The 21,524-nt window shown below is 29.5% G+C and overlaps 1 protein-coding gene and 1 pseudogene across 3 annotated transcripts; one reads left to right on the top strand and one right to left on the bottom strand.

Annotated features, from left to right (window-relative positions):
- On the top strand, nt 1–2,523 carry LOC137829354 (protein DMP4-like; annotated as a pseudogene).
- An 11,278-nt stretch (nt 2,524–13,801) lies between these two features.
- On the bottom strand, nt 13,802–18,181 carry LOC137829619 (zinc finger CCCH domain-containing protein 32). Of its 3 annotated transcripts, XR_011084046.1 has the most exons (8): nt 17,658–18,164; nt 17,396–17,538; nt 16,932–16,994; nt 16,688–16,807; nt 16,312–16,602; nt 15,915–16,226; nt 15,555–15,685; nt 13,802–14,659 (listed from the first exon to the last, which is right to left on the bottom strand). XR_011084046.1 is itself a non-coding variant. In XM_068636463.1 (7 exons), the coding sequence occupies exons 1-7, from the start codon at nt 17,749–17,751 to the stop codon at nt 14,275–14,277; spliced, it is 1,401 nt and encodes a 466-aa protein (XP_068492564.1). In that variant the 5' UTR covers nt 17,752–18,181; the 3' UTR covers nt 13,802–14,274. The 3 variants fall into 3 exon arrangements, 2 of the variants coding, with proteins under 2 accessions (XP_068492564.1, XP_068492565.1); XM_068636463.1 differs by lacking the exon at nt 15,555–15,685 and having other exon boundaries at nt 13,802–14,652; nt 17,658–18,181; XM_068636464.1 differs by lacking the exon at nt 15,555–15,685.
- Between the last annotated feature and the right edge of the window lie 3,343 nt (nt 18,182–21,524).

Genomic DNA, 21,524 nt, shown 5'->3' with positions numbered 1-21,524 from the left:
ATGTGTTTTGTGGAAAGGTTTAATGCAGAAAATTCTGAATTTGATGTCCAAGAATTAGCCACCCCCCAACATGGTCGGCAACCTCAATCATATACAGTTAGATTAAATGATTGGTGGTGTGATTGTGGCAACTTCCAAGCTCTTCGACTACCCTGTCGTCATGTTATTGTCGTTTGTTCCTCTTGTCATTTACAAATGACGACATTCATTGATCTAGTTTACAACCTCCACACGATTAGCAAGGCATATCAAGTTGAATTTCACCCTGTTCGAAACGAGGATTATTGGTCTACTTATACCGAGTCAAATTTCATACCAAAACCCTACATGCGACGTAAAAAATCGAGACGGCCAATTACAACTCGTTTGCATAATGAAATGGATCAATCAATTCAGAACAAGACAAAAAAATGTTCTTACTGTCGCAATGAAGGTCACAACAGAGGAAATTGTTCATTTAGACAGTAGACTCATCCTTTGCAATGTTGTTCTCATCAAATATTTTAATATCATCTTCTTTTAATAACTTATATTCAATAATTTAATTTATTTTTAATATATTTATTTTACAAAAATACATGTATATTATTACTTTTTACATATTATATAATTTATACTTTCATATATTATATAATCTAAAAATTTATACATAAATTATATCACATTTTTATAAGTGTATTTTTAACTTTAACAATATTTAAAAAATACTAAATATTTTTAATTTATCAAACCAATCATTTTTAACCCAATTTATTTAAAATTATTGTAAAAAATATTCATTTTAATTATTCAACTTTATATATCATTTTCTTAAATAAAACAAAATTAAATTTTGGTATTATTTATAAAATATTTTTTTTTAAATATTAATTTTCATTTGTTTAAAAAAAATCAAGTGAACTTGCCAATTGAATTGTATACACTGAAGTTGTCAATCCAGTATTCAATTTTATTTAAACTGAAGTTGTCAATCCGGTCGTCAACTTTAATTAAAAAGACAAGTGTACCAGAATTAATGAATTTAATTTATGTTGCCTACATCATTGGCAACTTTGACAAAAAAATGCCCATTTCTATAATTTTTTCCGAATCTGCCCATTTACGTAAATCTAAAAAAAAAAAACTACACCATTTTGGTAAAATTCCCTAAGTCTTCCTATTAACTTGGGTTTAAGGTGCGGTTTGCACCCACTTATACACTATGAAGTAGTCTTATTTCTAGTTGATGTAAGATTTCCAACACACAATCTCACGTCGAGACCAGTCAACTGTGTGAGACTATATATTTATAGGTAATCCAATAGAAGCATAATAACCTACACGATAGACCAAACATGTCAACTTGTAGCATAATAATTGATGACACGATAGACCAAACATGTCAACTTGTAACATAATAACCGATGACACGATAGACCAAACATGTCAACTTGTATGTGGAGCTATATATTTATAAGTGTTCCAATAAAAGCCTAATGAAGGATGACAAGATAGATCCAACATAGACTAGGTTCTAAATAACTCTCATACTATCTTAAGAAGTTGACTTTAAGTCTAACTCAACCTTACAAAATTGGTCTATAAGATGAGGTTTACACCTACTTATATACTATGAATTGACATTATCTCTAGTCGGTGTAAAATCCACAACATACTCCCTCACGCCGAAGTTGTCAAGTCACGTGTAAGACTAAGTATTTATCCAATAATAGGTGACACGATAGCGCAACAAATTCTTGTTAAAATAAGTTCTAATATCATATTAAGAAATGAAATTTAAATATAACATAACCCCTAAAAAAAATTAGAATTCAAAAATTAGAATTCATTTATTAGACATCTAAGGCACTGCCCATTTGGCCAACCTTTTACCAACTGGCACATACGTTGCTTTCCAACTTCTCTCTCCACTCTTCACAAATATTGGCGACTGTGACTCTGTCATCAAGGTCATGACTGTTGCACTTGTTTCTGTAGGTGATCATCCCTAAATATTAGCCAAACTTTTTAGAGCATTGCCCATTAGGCCAACCTTTTACCAACTGGCACAGTCCTTGCTTTCCAACTTCTCTCCAATCTTCAGAAATAGTGGCAACTGTGACTCTGTCAGCAAGGCCATGACTGCTGCACTTGTATCTCTATCTGGTGCCTCATGCTTCCTGTTATGTTTAACTGATGACTTCAGAGACAACAAGGGGAACATCTGTTATGGGTTGCTACCCTCAAGGGCTTGTAGGTAATTGATGGATCAACCACCCTTCAACCCCAACTCGCAACAAGATATCACCTAAAGTTCATAGATTTCATGCATGCAGTGACGTCAGTTTTTGTATTTTCAGCAATTATGTTGTTTGATTAGAATGTAGTGAATTGCCTCTTTCCAGCATCCTCAGCTGAGATGCAGGGAATTGGCGTTTTGGGCAGCATGTTCTTTGTTGCACTTCCTACAAAGAGAGACATGGAACTGACTTCCCCCTTAATAGTGTTCTGTTTATATTCAAAAAAATTTACCTATTTCAATAACTTAATTGGATTGATTATGTCTTGTGTCCGGAACAAATTATATATATATATATATATATATATATATATATATTCTATCGAAATTCTTTATTTAAATCATATATTATAAAAAAAAGCAATACTTTTGTTTAATAGATATAAAGCTGACTTAAACCAAGAACTATAAGTTCTTGATTAATCCATTTGTTAAACCTTATAAGCACTGTCTTGATCGGGTAAGCAATAGTTTACACCAAGTTGGTTTTCTTTTTAACGGAGAATAGATTACTTGAGCAACTTTTCAAGGAATTGAATCTTATTTCTGATATAAGATATACAACTACAAGTATACAACAAGAAAAAGTTGATGGTATTCAGCCCGAATTCATAAATATTCAACAGTCAATATTCAACAAGTCAGTGATAATGATAACTCATCCTCGTTAAGCGGCTATTTAGTAGTGAATATTCCCCCTTTATTTAACATATGTGCGTATGTGAAGCCAACATTAAACGAAATTCCAATAAATTAAGCTTGAGAGTCAGGCCATATAATTGCGATATGCAAATCAATAATGTATCAACTAAAAACTTAACGATTACACTATAAGAACACTAAAGAATACTCGAAATTTTGCTAAATTACTGCAACTGTTTGAGCAACAAGTTTTCTAGGAACTGACAACTTCAACCACGAGTGATGGGTTTGATCAAAACAAAATGATTTTGCAATTACCTGAGTTTACCTTGCCCAGACGGTCAGGAATCTGGAAAATCTTTTCCAAAAAGCATGTTCCTAATTAAAAGAAATGCTGCAAAAGAGCCCAAAGAAGAGAGAAAAGGGTTGTGTGTAATGTTAACTCGCCCCCCCCCCCCAAGGAAGTAAATCTTACACAGCATATTTACTTTCTCAATTTGAAGCTCAAACCTTCAGATCACAGAGACACTGATCATCAGAAAATGTCAACCATTTGAAATGAGGTGAGATCATGAATTGCAAAGACAGCGCATCTTAGGTACAAAAAAAAGAAAAATGTTAGTTTGGATCTGCAATGTCAAAATTGTAAAAGCTAAAGATAAAACTATATTTTCAAGAAAAAAAAACATCTTCAAATTTCATGATGCAACAATTTAGGCATGAACTAGTAATGTTATGAAGCTCCAAAAATATAAAGATTAGTAGAATTGCATTCCTGTCTGTTATTGCATACACTTATTAGAGCATATTTAGTTGTCCATGTAAGATCCGTGTTCATATAATAATGACGTCAAAATTTCCACAAAAGCAATTAATATTTGCATCCACTGATAAATGTTGAAGTTCTTTGAAGCGGATCAAAAGAAATGGGTAATTTAGAAACCTAGAATTCACTAAAATTCAGTCGTAGAACTTAAGAGTTCAAAAGATACAGTGATTGCAAGAAATCTTTTTTCTTCAACAATATCCTAGAATCTCTTCTTTTTCTATTTTTTTATGGTGGAGTCACATGATGATCAAATCATTGCATTTAAAAGACAGCTAAACTATACTAGAAACAACTAAAGATTCACCAATTACAACATTCCATATTTGTTCGTCTGGAATGCATCCATCTAATACCATCTCATCAAGAGTCCGAGCAGCTTTGTGCAGGTCTCCTCTCTTACAAAAAACATTTGACTAGACAATCAAAAGTGCCACTTCAACAGGGATGCCTCTAGTACGCATACTCAGATACAACTGAATGCACGAGGTGGATCAACATTATTACAAAGACCCTGGACTACCATGTTATGCATCCTAGCATGAAGGCTCCAACTTGCTCGATTTGCAGCTTCTTGAAAGCTGCTTCCAGCAAAGAGGCCACTTATGATTTTTCCATACATGTCTGCACCTGGTTTCAAGCCTTGAATTGTATCTCATGAGATACTACATCAAATAGAAATAAAGTTAATTCATAGTATTTAACTAAATACAAATCTCACTTGTAATGTGTCCTTTGTAACCATAGAGTCTTCTTGCTTCATTCTCTCAAGCATCCCTTCCGCTGTCCTATACTGATTCACTGCGACTAACCTAGAGATCATGAGACCAAAAGTTTCATGATCATAACGAAACCCATTACTATATTCAGCAGTTGCAGAATCGAATATAGTAACAGCTTTGTGCACGTCCTTTTCTGCTTTAATTAACTGCACAACTGAGAATTTGTGATGTGCTTTGGCCACTTGAACAGAGTTTTACTACCCATAATAACTTCAATTTATATTACAAATCTTAAAAATGGTATATGTTTTGGACACTTGTAACGCTAGCCCCTCACAAGATAGCTGGCTCCAATATTCAAGTTTGTATCTCTTATGCATTTGGTCGAACAGATCTCCTGCTATCATCTTCACAAAATTAACCATAAAGGAACTAAAATTTGAAACATATTACTAATGTTTTCAAGTTCAACCAGACACCAAGCAACTAACAACCTAGAGGGTACTCAACCATTGGAATCACAATAAGCAAAAAAAAACCTCAAAACCAGATCATGGCTAGCAAAAATTCACCAATGCATATAAATTTTCTATCATATCATTAGTCCTTCTTTAAAATCAAATCTCCTTCTAAAAAAAAGCTACATAAATTAAATTTAAAAATATAATATTTTAATTTATTACAAAAAATAATCAATCAATGAAAAATTTGAAAAATATTTCCTAGATGTAATGGACCTCAAAGATTCTCACTTCCATTCTTTAAAATTGTGAAGAGGTTGAGCTATGTTAAGAATAAGATAATGTCTACTCCTAATACAACATCCATATGGTTATAAATTTTGTAACATTATATACTTTAATTAAATAATCTATTATCCTTGAAATATTTATGTGGAATATTGAAAAAAAACACAACCTTAATCTCTAAAATAAGTATCTAATTGATATAACAATTAATTATTTTTAGTCTTTAAAATTAGTTTTTATTTGATACTTTTTTTAGTAGTGACTGCTTAATTTATTTTTATAAATTATAAATAATTTTTACATTTGAAATACACAAAAAGCATTATTAGAAAATAATGATTGTAGAAAAAAACTTCTTTGAATTGTTAATTTTTTTCACTTGTTTTTTTTTTCTGTTGGAAGTTATAGTTATAGAGAAAAAAAAATATTTACATGTTTTTTTGGTAAATTTTAATCATTTGTTTCTTTCTTATCTTTATATTCTTCTCATTTTCCTTTTTTTTATAATACATAATACTTAATTCAAATTGACCTAAATGAAATTATGATTGCTTAAATCTTATATTGATACTGAGAAGAAAAAAAATTGAATCATCACAAGTGTTAAAACTAATTTGAAGGAGCAAGTATTCTTTTATTTTATTTTTACATAATTCATAAGAATTTTTCAATTTGTACGTTTTCATGAAAGTCAAACTAAAGCAAGAATGAGGACTAAAAATGAAAAAAAATTAGGCTCGTTTTATAGTTAAATTTTGGATGTGAATTGTATGGATGAAAAAAAAAATTAATTGAGAGGGGTGATCCCACCAGAAAATTAATTTAACGCATTTTAAGAAAATTAAATACTAAAATAAATATTTCAAGATATGGAAGACCTAAACCTAACATTAAATAATTGATCAGTTTAATAACTTATTTTGAAAATATTTATTAGAATGGAATGAATGATGTTGAGAAGAAAATAGTCACCATATATTAAGTCATAAATAACGTATTAGATACATCAAATTTTGTTAACCGTAGAAAGTTATTTATGTTTCGCATAAAATACTAATTTAATGCATTTTAAATAAATTAAAGACTAAAATAATTATTTTAAGAAATGAAAGACTTGGACCTAACATTGAATAAATAAATTATCGGTTTAATAATTTATTTTCAATAAATATTTTGAATATATAAGTATATTGTCTGTTTCTATATGTTAATTATTTAATGTTTGTTCACTTTAAATTCATCTTACCCTACACATAGTTATTAAATGTTTGTTTGAGATTAAGATTGATAAGATATAAACATATTTTATCTCATAATATATAAGTGGGTGCAAATTTTATCTAATAAGGTTAAGTTATGCCCAAAGTCTACTTTTTAATACTTAAAATGAAGTTTATTATGACGAGAGTTTGGTGGGTTTATCATTCGTTATCTGCCCATAAATATATAGTCTTACGCACGAGTTGACAGTTTTAGTGTGAGGGAGTGTGTTGGAGGTCCCACATCGACTAAAACTAAATATATTTTATAGTATATAAGTGTGTGTAAACCTCACATTAATTATAGACCAGATTTATAAGATTGAATTAGACTTAAAATACACTTTTTAATAAAAAATTTATATAAAAAGTGTTTCAATGTTAAGTTTGTTGAAATAATATGGATAAGAATAATAATAGTATATGATGTATCAAAACAAAAATTAAAAAACTTAGTAAAAGAAACATGATATTTTGGAGAAATTATATAAAAAGATATATTTTGTTTTTTATCAAAAAGAAATTATAATTAAAAAATAATAATAAATAAAGTATTAAGATAATATTCTCAAATATAAGTTTATTATCCTTCATTCTACTTATTAAAAGAAAAAAAAAATTGTAAACTTATTTTTTATTATACTTTGGTGAGGACACTTTTAGCATATATAAGGTTAATTTTGGCAAAATACAAAAAAAAAACAAGAAAATGTAAAAATAACTTAATATACTGATTTTTAATTACTTTTCTACTTCAAATTTTATAAGAGAAAAATATAAGAAAAAAAGTTAAATTAACTTCTCTATAGATTAAAAGTAGTTTATGCAAAACTAGTGTTGTAGAATTTATTTCAGGTACATTTTTATTTTTTACTTGTACATAAGTAAATTTTATTTCATGAAAAAGTTAATTTTAATTTTTCCTTTATATTTTTCTCTTTTAAAAGTGATCATGGAGAAGTTTGTTCAAACAAACCTGATGTGAAAATGGACAAGTACCTAACTCCATGTGGAAAATGATAAAATTTTCATTACTATTTTTTATAACTCCACCTATTCTCATTACAATTAAGTAGACTCTACCAATATTCAATTTAAGGTAAGTTGTAAGAAGAATTTAAATATTTCTAGTAGATTACTTTTTGTTATATTTAGATACTAATATATATGATTTTTCAAATAATGTAATAAAAAAATTGATATTTTTTCTTTTTATTGTTAATCTTTATCAATTCATTCCTTCTCCTTTCAGTGTATTCAATAAGACTAATAAACTAGTTACTAGTTTATTTTTTTTTATTTTTTTATTTTTTATAAAGTTTTCGTGTTAGGCATCACTATGCAACTTGACATCTCAGCTAAGCTGACACCTCAAGTAACAACAATCATCTGCCATCACATGAAAAAAAAAATATTATTAAAAAAAGAAAAAAGAAAGAAAATACAAAAATATGGGGGGACTAGACCAAAACCCATATGTTAACACAAACGATACATAGGTAAATTATACCTATTCATAAAGAAATCTAATAACAGACTAGCTGAGAGTCTATTATACCAATGAAATGATTCTCTATGAATAAATCCTAAATTAGCCAACTTATCAGCACACGCATTCCCTTCACGAAAAATATGAGTTACCCTAAACCTGATTGTCCCACAAAAATTAAGACAAGTATTCCATCGATTCTGAAGCATCCACGGAACATTAGTCCTAGCAGTAAACGCAGCACAAACCAAGGCAGAATCACATTCAAGCCAGACATTAGTAAGTCCCATTTTTTGAGCTTCCTCCATAGCATGTATAACTCCATAAAACTCAGCAACCAAAGCAGTTTGAACTTCAAGAAACGCTGAAAAAGCACCAATAAATTCTCCCATACTCCCACGAAAAATACCTCCACAAGTAGCAAGACCAGGATACCCCCTAGCAGCCTCATCAGTATTAATTTTGACCCAGCCTGGTGAAGGAAATTCCCATCTAATAGGAAGAGGACGAAGAACTTTACCACTACGAGTCTTAATACCAAAAAACTTAATCACGTTGAAGTCCAACATATCATTCTTCATTGAAGCTTTAGACGAATTTCCCACTAGACAAGTTAAATCTTTAATTATCAAAATAGCCTTAGAAACCCCAATCTTATCCTGAAATCTAGCATAATTCCTCATATGCCATATCATCCATATAGAAAAGGTTATCACCGCAAGCTTAATCAATTTAACCAAAGGACTACCATCACTCTTAATAAAAGAAAGTAGATCATCCTTATTAGAGAAATGAGAAGTAAGAAAAATTTGTCGTACCCAACTCCAAATATGCAATGCGTTAGAACATTCAAAAAATAGATGTTGAATAGATTCCTCTTACTTTTCACAAAGCGAACACATAGAACATATATGCAAACCCTTATTCTGAATATGTTGATCTGTAGGAAGTCGCCCATGAAAAATTTTCCAAAGTACTAGAGTTTTGGAAGGCGGAATAGATGAAGACCAAATGAATTTACCCCAACCACCTGGAACTCCTGGTTCCAAGAAAAAAGTCCTAGCCAATTTAAGAGTGAAACGACCAGACTCATTTAGAATCCAATTAGGAATATCCTGTTCCTCTCTAATCATGATATGATTAAAAAAATGAGGCATCTGCTATAAAGAGAAGGGAATATTTCAATCACAACCTGTCCAAAAACTAGTTTATTTGACAAACTTAAAACCTAGTTTAACCAATACAAAATAATAACTTATTTTATGAGCTCTCTAGCTCATAAACTATAAAGTTAATTCAATTAACTTGTAACTTATTTAATTAAGAAATATTAATTTAAATTAAGAAATAAAAAATATTTTTTAAAATAAGTTAAAAAAAGATATTAATACTCATTAAATCAATTCATATTAAAAAACTATATATTTAAATAAAACTATAGAAATTTTAAAAAAATATTAAAAAAGTAATTAAAATTAAATTATTTTATATAAATTTAAAATTATAATAATATATTTTTGTTTATAAATAACGCACCTTATAACATTCTTTATGAATTTCTCTTTCTACAATAATGAATTTATGTAAGAAAATTCTCCTTCTCTCTCTATAATAAAACGTTTCATTCTTCATTTAATAAATTTCTGTCTGAATAATAAATTATTCCAATCCTTCATTTTATGAATTTCTTTCTCTAAAATAAATGTTTTTAACTCTTATTTTTGTCACCGTCACATTCAATTTAATATAATACAAATAGCTTCCTCTCCTTGTACTAACTTTCATGCCCCATTTCAATACCTTTCACTCATCCCAACCTTTGAACTACAACTTCCCTCAAACCCTCACTTTTTGCAATTTCTCTCAATATTTTCAACAAAACTTGTTGCAAATTGAAGTCTTCCATTTTTCTTATTTGAGATTATGTACAAGAAAATTTTTGGTTTATTATTATGTTCCTTTTTCTTTCCAAGTTTTTTTACCTTTCTCCAAATAAAGTTAATATTTTCTTTTATTCTCCAAATAAGGATTCTTCTAACAAGAGTCTTCCACTCCCTCTCATGGTCCTCTTGGAGATGTTCAAAAGTTAAAAAAAAAATATTTATTTTATTCTCCAAATTTTAGACTTCACATAAATGCAAAATATGCACTGAATTGGGAATTGTGATATTATATTCCTTTTCATCCTTCAAGCAAATTTTTACAGGTTTCTGATTTTTCATGTTTATTGACTATTAATTTTTCATTTGCATATGTGTCTTTGTTTATGCTATGGTCTCTTGCATCATTTATTATTATTATTTATCTCAGTTTGAGGTTGCTTATACAACTCAATTGCTTTCATGTATGAGTATATGATTTGGTATTTTTTTTTTCTGTAATTAATTTTATTGTACCAACTTCATCTTAATATTATACTGTAAATGTGTGTGTGATTTTTTTTGTAAATAGTGGGCATTTTACCTATTTTTCATTTCTAATTTAATGCAGCAAAATGATAATTTATCATTTCAAACTGGTATGTACCTCACTTGTAATCATTCATACATTTTTATTTTACTTATTATCAATATTCACTCTATTTATTTTTTTTTATGCTTATGCAATATGTAACCAAATTGTTTTTTCTGCATTACCATTCTTTCAAAAACTGCAGTTTCAAGTTTGTTTTAGCAATAACCTTCAACAAGACCTGCAATCTTTTCATTTTGAAATTATTCGTATCCAAGTAGTGAGGAGCCAATAACAGAAGAACTGACAGTTGTTTCTTCCTACAATAAACATTAAATTGTCACTTGTTATCAATTTTACTCTTTTAATTTAACTTTATAAAACATGCAGATCTTTTTTAGAATAGTGAACTTGAAGAAATTAAAATAGATTAGAGTAAATTAGCATTCTCAAAAGAATAATCATATTTATATAATGATCACTGCAGGGTAGTAACAGCAGCCAACTCTCTTATTGTCTCTTCATTATTTTGGTTTGAAGAGTTTCAACTTTAAAAAGTTATACATCTTATTATTGTTCTGTCTGTAAAGAAAAACCAAAGACAAATGAAAAAAAAACCCAATTGATTACATATTGTGCAAAAGTCATATATATATATATATGTATATATATATATATATATGTATATATGTATGTATATATATATATATGTATATATATATGTATATATATATGTATATGTAAGAAAAACCAAAGACAAATGAAAAAAAAAAAACAATTGATTACATATTGTGCAAAAGTCATATATATATGTATATATATATATATATGTATATATATATATATATATATATATATATATTTACGATTAAGGATTTCTCTGTACTCTTTTTTCTGTGGAATCATGTGAGCTTATACCAAAACAGATGATGAAGGGATGATGAAGGTCTTGCCAACTTAAAAGAAGGTTTTACATATGATGAGGAACACTTTTATACTTGTCTGAAGAAGAAATTATATTTTAATTCAGGCCATGGGAAAAGGTTTTGTATTTTATATTTCAATTTTTATGTTTCATAAAGGGAATTTATCATGGAATACAGAGAATGGATATTTTAATTATTTTTATACATTTTTTAATCTCAAACTATAATCCTAAATCTTCATTGCTTCTTATAAGATCTCTCTGTTAAAGTATATTGATATGACATTACAAATAACATCTTCCATCATAAAAATTAAAATTACTTTTCTGTCTTAGAAATATATATTCGTTGCAAACAGTCAAATAAAATATTAATAAAAGCATAATTTTTATAAAATTCTTATATTAAAATAAAAATTATAAAAAAATAAAAATAATGTGACACAATAGAATCACCAAAATTAATGAAAAAAAACTCTTGCAATATATAGTGTATAACTCACGTTTTAATTTTTGTCATTAGTTTACTTTTTTTAATAACAAATTTATGTAATCTTCATTGAGTTTTGAAACATAAAAGGACTAAATTTAACATTTTAAAAAATATGTATATACATGAATCATTTATATTAACTCAAATACTTATTTATATATTTATCAAAATAGTATTAAATAACTCAAATACTGCTATTATTATATTGTTCTAAAAATTTGTCCATTGATTATATAAAATAAGTTGTAAAAATGTTCTTTATTTTAAAATATATATATATATATATAAGTGAAAGGATAAAAAACTGAAAATATAATTTATCCTAACACGTGTGTGTATATCTAATTAGATGTGTGAATTTCATTTCTTATTAAATAAATTTTATTTTCAGTTTAGTAATATTAGGTTTTAATCAATAAAATGTTATTTTAAAAAATGTGTTAAAATGTTATTATTTGTTGCGGCACCAATAAAAACCTAAAATTCGTAAAGTAACATAAAGTTGGCTCAGTTGAATGTCTAGTGATCTTATTTTAGTGCATACAATCATTTTTCGTATCTCTCCAAATACAAATAAGGTTTATATTTTTCACTGAATATTAGGTTTGTGTTTGAATAAAATTATTTAGAATTTCCTTTATGGATAATTTTTTTTTATAATGTAAAGATATGCAACGGGTTTGAATAGAAAAACGAAAAAAAAATATAATAATTTTAAGATAATTCCATGTTTTTGGATATAAAATAATTTTGTTCTCATCTTGAAATAAAAAATTTAAATAAGAAAACTGATAATATACAAGAATTTATTGTCGTTAAATTACAAGTTATCGTAGATAATATTTTCTATAATGATTAACTTAAGAGTTATAGTAACTATTTATTGATTATACACACACTTCTATCATTAGGAATTGTTGTATGCATTACCCAAACCATGGCAGTTGATTTTATTAATTAAATAGTTTTAACAGTTAATCATATTTACTTATTTTGGGACTAAAATAAATTCACTTGAATTAAACTTTTTGTTGAAAATAGTACACGTGTTTTGATTGATTCAATGAAAGCTGAAAATTGTTCTTTTTAAACCAGCATCTTTTTAAAAGCTATTGTTCTAACGTTATTATTAGTATTAGTATTATTATTTTGATTTTCAGATTGGTTGAAAAGGTGTGGAAGATCATGCATGCACTACATTACATTGGCTTCACTGTCTCCAGCAGAGCAAGAACAATCATGATATTCTGTAACCTGTGTTGTCTTCACCCACCACCCTCTCTCTACTAATTAATACTAACATTTTTTTCTAATTTCATGTTAAACCAATACTAACTACTTAGTTATATCTAATTTCAAAATCTCCATGAATTAACAATACTAACTCTACCTTAGTATGCAACATGCTTGTGTGCTTCTCACATCTGCAACCATATTTTCTCACTACATTCACTTTGCTTAATTTTTTATCATTTAACGCGCTAAGCCAATCACAATCTGTCAATAAATATGCTCACAAACACACATTTATTATATAAATATAATCATTATTATCTTTTTATCAATAATTATAAATTTATTATTTTATCTTTTAAAATGGACTGTCCACTTAGAACAAAAAAGTCAACAACCATTTCAGGCAACTTTATAAAACAACAATATGCCTCATACCTTCTGTTCAACTTTTTCTTGACATTCTTAGACGTATGTTGAGTTTATTATTTCTGATTACGGAACTTCCTTATTATAATGTTTAATGAAAATTAGACATTAAAAATTCTTCGGGGTTTTGGTTATTTTTTACAACCGCATTAAAAATGTAACAAGTAGTATTGTTTAGAAGTAATAAATTTACATTAAAATTCTCACTTAGAAAAATTATATTACGGCAAGACAATGTTCTAGTATAGTAATCGCGTTGCAAAGAAAATACCAACCCTAGGTTTTCCTAGAATTTCCACAGCAGATTTCGAGGAGAATATATATATCTCTTGGAATGAGAAAGAGAGGCATTGTATGCAAGTTGTAAGTACTAAAAAGGTAAAAACCAAAAAACAATAGCCTAAATGGTACTTGAGTCATCTCTTCAATCTTCATCTTTGTACGGGGCAGGAACTAGGCTGTCTCACAAGCATGCAGAAATGTAACAACCATCACACAAACGCCATAAATAAAGGATGAATAATAACATTCAGAAGAGACCGAGGAGGGTAGACAGTATTCAGTTTCCAATTGATGCTTATTGGAGATACTAATATAATCAAATGAGAATGACCTAGTATAGGCTCTAAACAGGATTGGGTGATGAATACTCAACGACAGTGAAAATTTGAACAGTTGCCATCAAAATACTGAGGACTATAAACAGAAGCAATGGAGGCTTGTGAAGTCACTTCCAATAGCTAATGAGGAGTCATTTTCAAGTTTTGCACTAGCCAGATTAACGTATCTCACCGCTTTGTCTGGTACTTCTGCTACTGCCAAGAGGGGCAGAACTCTGACTTGAGAGTTGCACATCAGATAACGAGATAGAACCACCTTGTGAGAAAATTAGACCGACAGAAGTACCAGAAGAAGGTATTCTGGCTGAAAGGGATTCCTTTTTGGACCCGGACATCAGTTCAGGCCGAAGCTCTGAAGATGTTGAAGGAGCCAGCTGAGACAGCAAAGACCCCACTGGGTATGGAGTAACTGGCACATCAATGAAAGAAGATACCGATGGACTGTAGCTCAAAGATCCCAAAGGATGGTCAAATTTGCACGTGGAGCCAAACTTGCAATGCCCATTTTGCAAATAAAAAGCGCAAGGTTGTACGCCCTGTTTTCTAGAAAACAAATTAATTAAGAAATCCCAAAAATAAATAAAAAATATAAAACACACAAATTGTAATGCTGCAATAGAACATGAGAATGTGCTTAAGAACAATTAAATCTTCCACATAAAACTAATGCTATAAAAGAAATAACACCTCTAAACAATAGTGTAAATGAGAGGAAAAACAAATGTATGAATGGATTACGCTATAAACAATTCTATTTGCACATGCACTCCGATCACAACTGTGCACAACTGGATTAGATTTTTTTGCATATGAAATCTATGCAGGGCTGCCTGAATTCAAAATGAGTAACTTGTGCTATTGTGATGTCCAATAGCTGAGTAAATCGCATGTTTCCTCAATAAGGAAGAAACATAGTTGACCACAACCAAAATTTACTTCCAATGTAACTATAAATCCAAATCCTTTCTGCCATAGTCCTCCCCAGTTCGGATCCTATGTTTCCATCACATATTCCACCAAACATAATGAAACTATGCAAAACTCAAGATAGGACGGCAACTACCATGCCACAAAATTTGGCATCATGGACATCACTACATTGGCCTTTTCAGTGGAAGCAGGAAAGACAGAATTTTAGCAAGTCACTTTTATACCATACGAACTTAAAAGAAAAATAGAGTGAATAGCAGCTTTTACACTAGGACTGACATATATAGAAAAATAATACAATCACATGTTTTTTATTCAACAGGTTAAGCTTTTACCGAAGGTTGATTTTTCATGAAATAAGGGCTTCAGTGAACATGTGATCAAGACTACTCCAGGTCTCAAGCCAAAACGGCTCGGAAAGACTGCTTTATATATACATATTTATATCATGTTCTGTCAAGGGCCAACACTAATTGTGCAAAGCAGAAAGTTTAATATTGTCTCTTACTCCAGGTCAATTGCTGTCCATGTTGATCCTAGCTAGTGCAACTGAAGCCACGCTATGAGTTAATTGCTATGCAGGGATACTTTAATACTATCAGGGCCCAAGGTACAAAAAGAGCAGCTTGTCTAGACTACCTACAAATTTTGATTTCTAATGAGAAGGGAATAAAAGTAGTGTGCCCTGAGCAGAATAGATGTGTTGTTCATACATTTGTCATTTGTAGATATGTACATTTTATATGGATAACATCATAAATTATAACTGTAACTCTGTAAAGTACCATACAACTTAAATTAAGTAAATCTAAGAAAGTTAACCACACAATGAGACAAATAATCAAATCAAGTGAGTAATCATACATACCGGACGTAAAGGAAGTCCAATTGGGCTAAGAAATGGCCGTGCAACAATATGGTCCCGAGGATGATGATATCGACAAGCTAGTCCAAATTTACAGTCCCCCGTTCTCAGAAAATATTGGCATTCAGGTTCACCGGGTCTTTCAGGAAATAATTGATCCTTTAGTATGTTTCCTGAAGGACCGGTAGTAGAGGACAATGGAGTATATGGTCTAGCAAAAGCTGATGTTGGTGATGACAACTGGGTCACTCCATATAAAGAAGTGGCCCCAACAGCAGTTTGAGCACCAGGAGATAGCACAGGACTTACAGGTGCCTGCACCAATTTAAAATTGTCAGAAGAAAACAGCTGCTAAAATGAAGAAAATTTGACTTTTCACACGCACACATGTCCCTCTCACCGAATAATGACTCCATCCAGGAAATTGGACAACCCCTGGAGAAAGAAGTACAGGACCATAAGCCCCTTGGACATATGAACCAGACAACACAGGAGGCCTGGCCACTCTCAAGTTTGCAGAAGCTCCTCCATACTGTTCAGGCACAGGAACGGCAGGAGACTGCACCTGTTGATAAAATTGAGGTGCAGATGCTGGCAATGGTGTGCCAGAAGGTTGAGGATGATGGAATTTACAAGTAACACCAAATTTGCACTGCCCCGTTTTCAAATAGTAGGAGCACTCTTTCTCACCCTGTTCAAACAAAAGTCGGTTTAACAATTGCATTGTTTGCTGTGGGTTACATGTGCGAGAAGAAGAGCAAAACGAAGAGTCATACCGGCCGTAATGGGTATCCACAAGTATTTAGTGGAGCTTGGCTTAAATATCCACCACCATTTTTTGGATGGTGGAATTTACAGGATGCTCCAAATTTACAGGTTCCAGTCTTTAAATAATACTGTTCATCAGAATGACTAAGAAGAATAAGTATAACCATTTTAAATTGGAAAGATACAAGTTAAAAATTTGCAGATTTTACATAGAAAAAATTCATGTATGGAAATAAAATAAAAAAACAAGACCTGGCATGGAGGTTCCCCCACCCGTTCTGGGTACTCCCCAGTAGCTCTTACTGCCGCAGCAACCTAAACAGCATTTGACTCAATTCATATTCATACACTTTAGCAATAAGATGAAATAAAAAAACTAGCTATCTGCATAAACATTCTTTTAATCCCTTTTGTGTAACTAAAATAGGCTTATGCAACACAACCAGGCTATCCTTTAAACTGGATTCCCACTCTCAAATGGCACTTCACATTGAGGAAAGTAAAAATTAAATACCCCCCCCCCATCCCCCTCGCTAAAAAGGAAAATAACTAACTACACAGTAAATGAACAGTCGTAGACAACATTGACCTTCAGAAATAAGCAATAACACCGACACAGGGCCAAAAAGGCATGAAACCAATGCCTACTACAAAAACAAAACACTTGCATGAAACTCTAACCTAATGCAGAATCTCAAAGTGATGGAAAGGGTTACCGCAGCACGATCACGAGGGTGATTGTAACGACACCTGCTACCATATCCGCACACACCGGTTCGCATGTAATACACACAATTGGGAACGCCGGGCCGCTCCGGGTAAGATTCGCCTCCACCGAGCGTTAAATGCCACATGGATTCTACACAAAACCAAAACCCTAATTAGAAAGCACAGAAAACCCCAAAACTAGCACAACACAAGTTGGACATTAAAAAACCCTAACAGGCGAAAAGAGAAGAGAAGAGAAGAGTGAAAGACCTTCGAGAGCAGTGTCGATGCCCGGTGAGGGCCATTCGGGTTGGTTGAGCGGGTTGGATCCATTCCTGACGGGGCCCCGACCGTACAAGTCCATCGAAACGGGTTTGTGTTGGAGTATCTGAAGTGAAGAATCTGGTTGGTGCTAGAGAGATGTTGAAGCGTGTGGAAGATCGGAGAGGTTGTGTTGTTGGGTGGTTGCGAAGCGCAGAGAGAGAAAGGGGATTTTCACAGCTTCACTGTACAGGGCGTGCGTTGGAGCGTGAGAGAGAAAGTAGAGAGAGAGAAAGTGTGCTTTGTTTTGCTTCTTCTCTCTGACTAGGACTGTACGGTCTCTAGTGTAGTGTGGTGCGATGGGGTTTTCCGCTCCATTTTCTTTTCTTTCGCTGCTTTTCTTCTATTAATTTCCGTTTTTTGTTCTCATTTTGTGCCTACCCGCCACAGTTCAAAATCAGAAAACGGAGTTCTTACTTAACCAGTAACCGACACTCATCCTGTGTAAAGTGACGCAACTGTCCTTCCACTTTTCACACACTTTTATTCCATTCCAATATAATATTATATTGAATTCATAATAATAAAATTATTATTATTATATGAAGTTCCACAATTTTATTAAAATAATAATATTATTGTTTTGGCTCTTGGTTCATATTATTGAAGTTAACCATAAACAATTTAAGTAACAAATTAAATTCTATTCTAAAGAAAGTAGTAAAGTTTTGGATTTTTTTAAATTCTTTAAATTGTTGTTAATTTTGGTTGATGATGTTGTATTTAATGAAAAGTTTGGACACTCCTTTTAAATGGTATGTTCGTGTGTTGGATACAACATTCATATAACACTCGTAAGACACGTATTAGTGAAGTGTTCAATTCAAAAAATATTTGTTGAATTTTTTATAATTCTATTACGGTTCTAACACAATTTAAAAAAATATATACATTAATTTTTTAAAAACTCAAATTTATTGTATAAATTTTTATTATAATTATAAAAATAAGGAACGAATTCTTTTAAACCAATCATGAAAAACATCTTTCTACTTAAAAAAAATATAAACATACTAGTGTACAAAAAAATTTATTATCACTTTATAAAATTCATAATTATATAATATATAGATTTGTGTCTTCGTATCCTACATTTTAAATATTATATGTGTTTTTGTGTCTGTGTCCGTATTTTGTTAGCGTCTATGCTACATAGGTAACAGGTAATGGTGTATTTATAAAAAATATTTTGATGTTTAAGTTAAAATTTAATATTAAGTAAGTATAAAATACTGTTTAATTTAAAATTGAGGTGGATTATCATATTAACTTTCTAGTTTTAGATTGTGTTAAAAGATTATTGTGAACTCTATAAAAAGTATAAAAACTATATGATTCGTAGGTATTAATAATGATGTTGAAGGAGGTATCTGAGTATGAGTAGCCTATGTTACTAATTGAAATTCCAAGTTGATTTGACTGATTTTCCTATTAGAGGTAAAGTTTTGTTGAGAGGAAGATCGGTGAGAAAATGTGGTCATCTTAGTTACGGATTGATTTGGTTAAATCCTAAACTTCTTTTTCTTTCTTTTCTTCTTCAAGTGGGGACAAGGCTTCCCAAATGCCGTATCAGACTGTGCCTCTTTATCTCTTCTTAAATAACTTTTTTTTTATTGTTACAGTTGAGAAAATTGGATTCATCTTCTTGTATTTATGTTAAACCACATCTACATTCTCACTAATTTTATAACAGATATACACATTCTTATGCTTTCTAATAACTTGAATTACAATTCCCTTTTGTACTTCATTTAAAAGTAGCATCCACTCGAAATTAAATAAAAAATTATACAAATTAAAATTTAAAACTATGATAAAAAAAACTAAATAGTTTAATGATAAGAATGTTACTCTGATATTTTATTAAATAACTTCTTATTTTAAAAGCTTTAATTATATTTATACTCTTGTCAAAATTACATGTAAATACAATGATAAGTTAATAAATTTAATCATGTATTTTATATTTATTTACTTATTTTTATATTAAAATGTTTTTTCTAAAAATATAATTTTTTATATAATTTTTATGATATTTTAAATATATACTAAATCATTCATTTTTTTATAATGTTGTATATTTTTATTATTAGAATATTAATTTTTAATTTTTATAACTTTTATTTAACTTTTATGTAGTGTAGCACCACCAGCTATCATACCTAAATAATATGATATTACAAACTAATATTTATTTTCATAAAAAAAAAAACAAATATATAATATATCAAGATAAAACAACAAAAGTAAAAGGAAAATTATTATCGTTTAATGTGAAGTTATATCACCTATAATCTTTCTTATATTCTCGTGTAATACACAATCTTTACATATTTAAATAACACAAATATACAAAGAAAATATGATGAATTATATATTTTTAAAATTTTCAATATAACTTTAGATTCAATTAAAATAGTCATAGACATCTTAATTTTCACACTTAATCAATTACTGTATACTAAATAATCAAGTGTCTATCTATAACTTATTATTATTTATCACTAATATACATAGATAATTTACTATAGTTTCGGAAGATACATGCATTGAATTTGACTTAGATATTTGTATCTATCATACTACCGTCACTGACTATCTCTCTGATCCAAATGAAACTGAAATTAAGTCCTCTCATATGACATACTAGCTCAAATTAAATTACAAATTCAGTCATAGGAATCTTTATTGTCAGAATATCTTCATCTACACGATTCTAATGTATTAGGAGAGTCAATATATCTCCTTAGTACATATCTCTAGTTCAATACATCATAAACAATCTCAACACAATTTTTTTTTTTAAATACTATGTATCAATCATATTTCAACAAGATTCATATTTCATACTACACATTAGTATACCATCTAATCACGGTATTTAGCTTTTAAAACATATTATAAGTTTTGTAAAATCATAATTTACATATGTAGAAGATGTATTCTTCTCCAACAAATCTTAGACTAAAAAAAAATGAACTAACTCTCATCTTATTATGTTTAAGAGACTGCATTTCAATAATTATAGTTTGTCATCACCAATAATAATAAAGTGTTTATGTCACATTTTAAAAATAAAATAGCAATAGAAGAGAGAAAAAAAAAAGAAAAAAAACAAGTTGTGGTAGTTAGAAAAATAATAAATAGGATTATAATTACGATTATATTAAATACATTTAAGAATAATAATGATTAGTAATCACGAGTGGTGATAATTCAGAAAATACCTAATAAAAAAATCACTTTTATAAAAATACCTTTGAACTATTATTAATTCACCAAACCCAATGTAAATGTAAAGGATAAAGCAAAGACAAACAATTATATAAATTAAAATTAAATTGGTTCATTTTAGATAAATCATAAATATGTTAACCCATTGTAAATTTTCACATAACTTATTTTACCACATCTTTTTCTTACAAAATAAAGATAACATTTTCTTTTCAAATCATTGAATGCATGTAATACTTTATTTATGGAATTTGTAAGCACAACTCTGCACAAGTGGGGTTCCCATTAATATGCTACCAACCCACTAATTATAACATTTAATCTATTATTATTATTATTATTTGAATAAAAGTAAATAATATGTATTTCTTCTTTAAAGTCTATTTCTTACTCTCTTTTTTTATAATGAATGATAAACAACATAAATGATACAGGTACATTGAATAATGAACATTAATAATATTTGTCCTACCTAGTGTTTTCCATAAGACAAATTAAATTAATAAAACTGAAAAAACACATTCATAATATAAAGTCAAAACTCAGTATAAGATTTAGATAAAATGTTGAATTAAATTTTTT

Source organism: Phaseolus vulgaris, chromosome 7, assembly GCF_000499845.2.
Source record: "Phaseolus vulgaris cultivar G19833 chromosome 7, P. vulgaris v2.0, whole genome shotgun sequence".
In the NCBI taxonomy this organism is placed as follows: domain Eukaryota; kingdom Viridiplantae; phylum Streptophyta; class Magnoliopsida; order Fabales; family Fabaceae; genus Phaseolus; species Phaseolus vulgaris.
Note: the sequence above shows the minus strand (reverse complement) of the source record. Positions and strands in the feature narration are given on the sequence as shown.

What these genes read in the sequence shown, in the direction of transcription:
- LOC137829619 (XM_068636463.1), bottom strand. Translation starts at nt 17,751, where the DNA reads ATGGACTTGTACGGTCGGGGCCCCGTCAGGAATGGATCCAACCCGCTC. An exon ending in GTGGATACCCATTACGGCCG is followed by an intron (nt 16,603 to 16,687) that starts GTATGACTCTTC and finishes TTGTTTGAACAG; the next exon opens with GGTGAGAAAGAGTGCTCCTA. An exon ending in CTGGATGGAGTCATTATTCG is followed by an intron (nt 16,227 to 16,311) that starts GTGAGAGGGACA and finishes AAATTGGTGCAG; the next exon opens with GCACCTGTAAGTCCTGTGCT.